At 42.9% G+C, this 6,606-nt stretch overlaps 1 protein-coding gene across 1 annotated transcript in view; it reads right to left on the bottom strand.

Moving 5' to 3' along the window:
* LOC126406825 (1-phosphatidylinositol 4,5-bisphosphate phosphodiesterase beta-1) overlaps positions 1 to 6,606 on the bottom strand; it is a 46,660-nt gene that overhangs the window by 37,628 nt on the left and 2,426 nt on the right. The window contains exons 2-3 of the mRNA XM_050071341.1: positions 1,939 to 2,016; positions 1,077 to 1,145 (exon numbers count right to left, since the gene is read on the bottom strand). Coding sequence (XP_049927298.1) covers positions 1,077 to 1,145; positions 1,939 to 2,016 — 147 coding nt within the window. The remainder of the gene's footprint in view (positions 1 to 1,076; positions 1,146 to 1,938; positions 2,017 to 6,606) is intronic.

Here is a 6,606-nt window from a genome sequence, read left to right as displayed (position 1 = left end):
ACTGCAGCCTGTTCTATTTTGTTCTGAAAATGTGGGCGTGCAGCCTCGTTCTGTGGACGATAAACCAGGTGCAGACTTCCATCTGTGTCACCGCTGATGAAGGAAATACACGAGTGCTGGACAGAGCAGTGAGTGACAACAACCCCGCCCACATTTAAGAGGACTGTCTGAACAGACCGAGGGTCTAGGTTCCCCCTTTTTCACTGTCTGTTTGAGTCGGGAATATTTCACCATTTTGCCGCCTCTGTGCTCTGTATAAAAGGTACAATCGTGGAATGCGGGGACTGAGTTGTCTCGCTTGTGAGCTGGGAATGGAGGTAGTAACAGTGTCGAAACAATGTCTTTATAAAGGAGACAGCCGGCAGGACGAGAGTGACATTTCGACTACATGTCAAGTGTGTGACAAGTAGCTGTTAGTGGCTAACTCTTAAAAGAGGAAAAGCAGATGAAAATGTCTGCAAATTGGGAAAACTGAGATCCAGGAGCTCCTTATCCACCAAGCAGAGAACAGGGACAGTAAATGATTGTTATTGGTTCTGTGTAAAAATGCAAAGGTGGCACGAGGAAGGGACGTCATAGCAGCCCTAAAGTGCTCTCTCTCTTTAAAAGTGACTTTAGTAAAGAGGAATCCTCCAGCTTTCAAGGAGCTTTTCTGCTGCTACAGCAACAACGTCACAATATGAACATCAATTTCTGGATGACAAAATAAATGCAGAGGCAGTGAACGGAACAGAGGACAGAAGATAATTAGAAGTCTGTGAAGCAGCCACTGTAATCATGATGCAAAATCATTCAAGAACCCCAGTCAGGAGGATACTGGTGTTAATATGGCTGCCGCTCAGTAATTCATATTCTTTGTTATTTATAGAGCTCTTTTCAAGCAACATGCACAAAGAACATCCCAGTAATAGGAAGATAAACCATAGTGACAGAACAGTGAAGCATTAAAAACAATATATGACGGTAGAAAAATATAAATAAAAGTAGAAAATGTTATTGAATGTATAAAACATACATATATGAGAGAGACTGGTGCACTATAAAAGATTAATACAACAAGAAAGCGGTGATGGTACCTTGGGTGTTTTGGTGCTTCTCCCCGTTCTGACATCTTTTACGAACGTCAGGTCCAACACCTCTGTCTCCTACAGAAAATACACACACACAGAGTCAGCTGGAGCTAAATGCTCCATCCTGTTTCCTGCTATGGATTTAATCCCACCTGGAGAGCGTGTGTGTGTGTGTGTGTGTGTGTGTAACAATCAATGATCACATATTGTCTGTGTGCTTTTGCTCTTTGCATCTGGCCTTTGTAACACCTGTTCCTTCAGCCTTGTATTGAGGTAGAGCATTTACAGTACAAACATCCAGTTCATATTTTACTCACAAACTGTGTACCTGTTTGACAGTGAGATAAAGTCAAATGCACAAAAGATTAAAAAACAAACAAACAAAAAAAACTAAATAGAGTTTTTGTGCAAGTTTTCCTTTAACATATAAAGACTGGAGCAGGAATGAGTTCCAAAACCGCGGATTGAGTTAGTGTTTTAGCACATCCGCCTCCCTCGTCTTGAAGTCAGAGGGTTATTTGAGCGGGTTTTTGGTTACATACCTGTGCTTCCCTAATTATAACTAATATATAATTAGGTCCAACATAAATACAGACAATTAATCACAGAAAATGTGTCCGAGTCTTATTTGAAATGATTTTGATATAGCTTAGATATGAAATGAATAAATTAAGCAGGTAAGGTAAAAGGTATATAATAACTTTTGATGACTCGACAATTAAGATCGCAACACTGATGAGTCAAATTTGGACTTGATGATTTCGCTATTTTCCAGCACGAAGCTAAACCTGCTCCTCATCATCTGGCTCGTTATCAAAATCTATGTGTAGAAGTGTTTCAAGACTGTGTAAGTGTCGTTGGGCTCAACCTTGTTCTGGTCGGTCCAGTAGAGGTAAAATCCATGTGGATCCACATGTAGAGTCACCGGAGTCACGGTGGACAGATCCTACAAACAAAGACAGGTGAAAACATAAAACTATCACAGTGCTTTGAAACAGAAGCATCTTCACATATCTGTATATATACAACATGAAAAGTTTATGAAAATCCAACAGTAGAATTAACGTCCTTGTATTTATGACGAGGTCAGTCTGACTCTTGTGTTGTGGCAGACAAAGACAAATGTTCCTGCAGGATGCAACAGTCTTTCATTTCCTCCTGTATGATTACTAGTCTACTATTTGCTGAGTTAATTAAATGTGGATGCCTGTTAGTGAATTTTGGGAAGAACTGTTCCTGGACAGGTTTAAATTTTGGGCACTGTGTCAGGAAGTGCTGCTTTGTCTCTGCTGCAGCTCCTCCACGCTGTTGGCACAGTCGCTCCTCTTTTGGCAGCCATGTTTTCTTCTACCTGCCTGTTTCTGTTGCCGGGCTGTGAAGCGCTCAGTCTGTGCTGTGTTATCATGTTTCTGTGTTTAACATCAGTCACTGTGGTCAGGAGGGCTGCCACAGCGTACTGTCTTTTTAGGGCCAGATACAATCATTTATTCGTCACATGTCACGCTTTATAAACGTCTATGTTTCTGGATGGTTCTGGTGATCCCTGGTTTCTGGTTGTGGACTGATTTAACTGTGCACACATCCTGACCTCAACAAGACTGTCACATTGCTGCACTCCCTGAACACAGACAGTGGAGATCCACAGCAGGACCAACCAGGACTGCACCTCACATTACCACCGACGCACCAGTCCTTACCCACCTCCTCTCTTGCTCTCACCAGAGTACTCTGCGCTGTCACATCGGCATAGAAAAGGATCTACCTGTCCAGGGTTGGCTAAATTTTGGTGAATTGAAAGATATTACATTTCCTGATATCCAGTTGAAACTGATGCAGCACAGAGGTCGTCCACTTTATTTCCAACATCCGTATGATGGCTTGCAGGATGCTTGTTCAGCTGATGCTCATTCCATCCATCTTTCCTTGATGTTTACATTTGAAAACATCGACCTGGCGAGCTAGCAGAAGTTGGCGAAAGCAGAGTTTACAGACTGGTGAGTTGACTCGCAGCCACACGCCAGAACCATCCAAAGGCAACCGCAAACAACACCACCAGCACTTCCAAAATAGACACAAGAGCCTAAATTTAGCCTAAATGTAGCAGAGCCCACAGAGAGGTGACTGGAAGCGTCTGCGCCTGGACATCGCATTTTACTTTGTGCAATTTTATGCTCCATTAAGTGAGGTACTTTTGTTTCAGTTGTGTTATCATTCAGTTGAGTCTGATCGTTCTGTGATCTGCCATCTGAACACTGCTTGAACTGGTTTGAGAACTAAAGCCTGGTTCAGACCAAAGATTCGCAACGAGATCAAACCATTTTAGAACGTTGCAGAGAAAAGTAGCAGCGGTGTGAACTGGCCGGTCTGAGTGTGCTGGTGTCACACCGTGGGTCGCTGCTGCTGCTGCTGGCTGTATGTGCTTATGCCCCGCCCACACACACACATTCTCATTGACTGATGAATTGGCGCTGGTTATTTATATTATTGTGGCGTATTGATTATGAATACAGTCCATCTAATGCTGGTTTTGTTTCATTACTGTAGCCAGTATCTCACTATCACTATCCTCATTCAGATTTTAAGAAGCTACAAATTATATTCAGCCACAAAATAAGTCTGAAAAGCTGCAAATCAGATCAGAAGCACAGAGAGTCGTCGACTAGAGATGATACGCCGTCTCGTGGTGGTCACTTCCTGTCAACCGGCAGGTTTTTACAATGTTGCAGAACGGAGCGTAGCAAGTAGTTGCCTGTTTCAACTCGTCTCGTCGTGAATCTTTGGTCTGAACTGGGCTAAAGCGTCAGAAACAGCTGAGTGAGGCAACTTCTGTTTTTGATCATCTCTTCTAATTGCAGGGCTTTGTGGTGGCAGGAGCAGGGGTCACTTTGTTTTAGATGGAGTTTATGGATTTTCAATAATAACAGACATTGGCCTACTTAAGCTCTGCATGGATGCCTTTACAAAATTCAGTATGTGCATTTTCAATCCAATGCTTTTCCTATTGATTTAGGTTTGATCGTTTGCATCACACTTCGCTTCCATGGAACAAAATGGGTTCTATAATTGACTGAAGTAATCTGAGCCAAATTAAAACTGGAATCTGAATCTGAATTTGTCTTTTCACTGTATGAAATGCCAGCTGCACCTTCAGTGGTGCAAAATGATGATGATTCTCTACAGTGTCAACTTTTAACTGTGCTTATTAAAACAGCAGACACTGGTTGATTGTCGGACACAAAATATAACTAAAGTTCTGTTCAGTCGTCATGACATCCAACTATTGTCCCTGTTGCCATAGTAACCCACCATGACAGTTTCTAATTGGTTCCAGGAGGACTCAGGCATCGCAGGTGTCCTGATGTTTTGCTGTTTGAAAAGCTTTTACACTTCAGAGGATCATGTGGATACTTATACTGGAGAAAAGTCTACAAACAATGACACCGCTCAGCAGACTGGTACAGACAGACGCCATCAGATAATGAATACATGTCTAATAATAAGTTATAAGATGTGGTGTAAACTATGTTAAACTGTAGGATTCCTAAAAGTATTTCATTAAAATCTTGATTTTGCAGCCATAAAAGGAGCTGCAGTAAATGTTGTGATTAAGCTGGCAGCCAAACTGAAGTCAGAATGAACTGATGAGAAGAAGGAAAGAATTCAGAGTCATTAAAAACACCCCACGATGCAACAAAGACACAGAACTCTGTAAAGTTTCAGTCCAGTTAGCACTTAAGTCCACTGTGTTGTGCGTGGCCCTTTTAGATACATCGCGACACCGGCACCCCTGTGCTCTGAGATCCATTATTTCTGTGGGCTTGCGCTGCACCACGATGGCTTGTCGCTTGAACCCAATGGCGAGTGAGATGTCAAGAGTAGGGAAACTTTGCTGATATTGAACCAGCTGTGTGTCATCACAGTGTGCGCAGATGAAAGGCTCCCCCCTTGTGCCACCAGCTGCCAGACCTCGAGATCCTCCGCCAGAAGCCAAACACCGTTCATCAGCACACACTGTGATGACACACAGCTGGTTCAATATCAGCAAAGTGCCCGTACTTCCCTTCACTGGTTCTTTAACAGCAGGGTCGGTCTTTATTCAGCGTTATAATCATTAAACTCGGTTTCTATTCCAGAAATAAGTCGTGTTTTTCCCTCAGAGCTCGGAAGCTTCTGACATCGGCTACTTTTCTGCCTGTACTTGATTATGGCAATGTTGTGTGTGCTTCAACCAGCAGTCTGCAGTCTTTGATTCCAGTCTACCACTGTGCTCTGAGGTTTATTACTGGTTGCAGCCGCCTCACCCACCACTGTGAACTGTACGCTAAAGCTGGTTTGCCCTCCTTGAATGTACGAAGGTATACACACTGGATGACTCTGATTTATAAAGCTCCATTTGGCTTGGTTCCTGCCTATTTATGCACTTTTCTTCAGAGAACTAAAAGCCATTATGCCTTACGATCTAACAACACTTTGCATCTGTCTGCTCCTCGTATTCGGACTGAAATGGGAAAAAAAGCATGCAGTTTCTCGGCCCCCTCTGCTCGGAATACTCTCCAATCTGAACTTAAAATACCAGAGCTTATTTCACCTATCCTAAAAGACCGAGAACGGAAATCTATCAAACAGTGCTTGTGTTCTTAAGCTGTTACTGAAACCATAACTACCATACTACTACTTTATTTGTCAAATTGTTTAGATTTCAATGTTTGTATGTTTTTATCTGTCTTTACTTCTGTAGTGAAAGAGGTCTTGATCTCAATGGGTCTTTTATCTGGTTAAATAAAGGTTAAATAAAAAAAAGCAACAGTAGCATGTGTATGTTCAGTGAGCTATACCTTCAGCTAGCTAACCCTACACTTTTCAGGGTTTGACTTTAGTTTTGAAATTGGGAAGAAAAGTATCGCTCCATCCAACCTCTCCAGGTAACGAGTATATATAGTAGTATAGTATTATCGCTACGATTTGACCGCTATCTCCACCCACACACAACCCAAATTTACGCCACAGTGTCATTGCTGATTAAAATGTGCCGCCATAGCTAGCAGCATGTTAGCCAGCAAGCTAGCTCGCCATTACTGTTGGCGGTACCAAATCATTACAGACCTAACAAAAGCCCCGTTTCCACTGAAGAAGTTCCTGGTACTATTTGGGGGGCAGGAACTACTACAGGAACGTCCTCTCGCTTGGCCCTCTCAACCGCCGTGTCTCCACTGAGAGGGCGGAGTTGGAGGAAGGTTCCTGTACAGTTACCGGGCTCTGGATGTGACGTAATCGTTGCGCGACCATTTTGACCGGGGCGATGTAGGGACGTAGGGACGCCGTTAGCGGTGTCTGTAATGACTCATTAACTCAATGAAAGGTCCGTGAAAATTTTTTTTTTTCCAGCGGATGTCTTAGTTACAACATGATTGAGCTAACTGGAGTAGTTTCATGTCGTATCCGACAACGGGAGGCTTTTAACAGATGACGTCCTGATGTTAGCTTTGCTAACTGTCCCTGTCAGCTGATGCTTTCTAGACATGTGATTTCCCAAAAA

Source organism: Epinephelus moara, chromosome 19 (genome assembly GCF_006386435.1).
Source record: "Epinephelus moara isolate mb chromosome 19, YSFRI_EMoa_1.0, whole genome shotgun sequence".
Lineage (NCBI taxonomy): Eukaryota > Metazoa > Chordata > Actinopteri > Perciformes > Serranidae > Epinephelus > Epinephelus moara.
The sequence above is the reverse complement of the archived record's forward strand: the minus strand, read 5'-3'. Positions and strand labels throughout refer to the sequence as shown.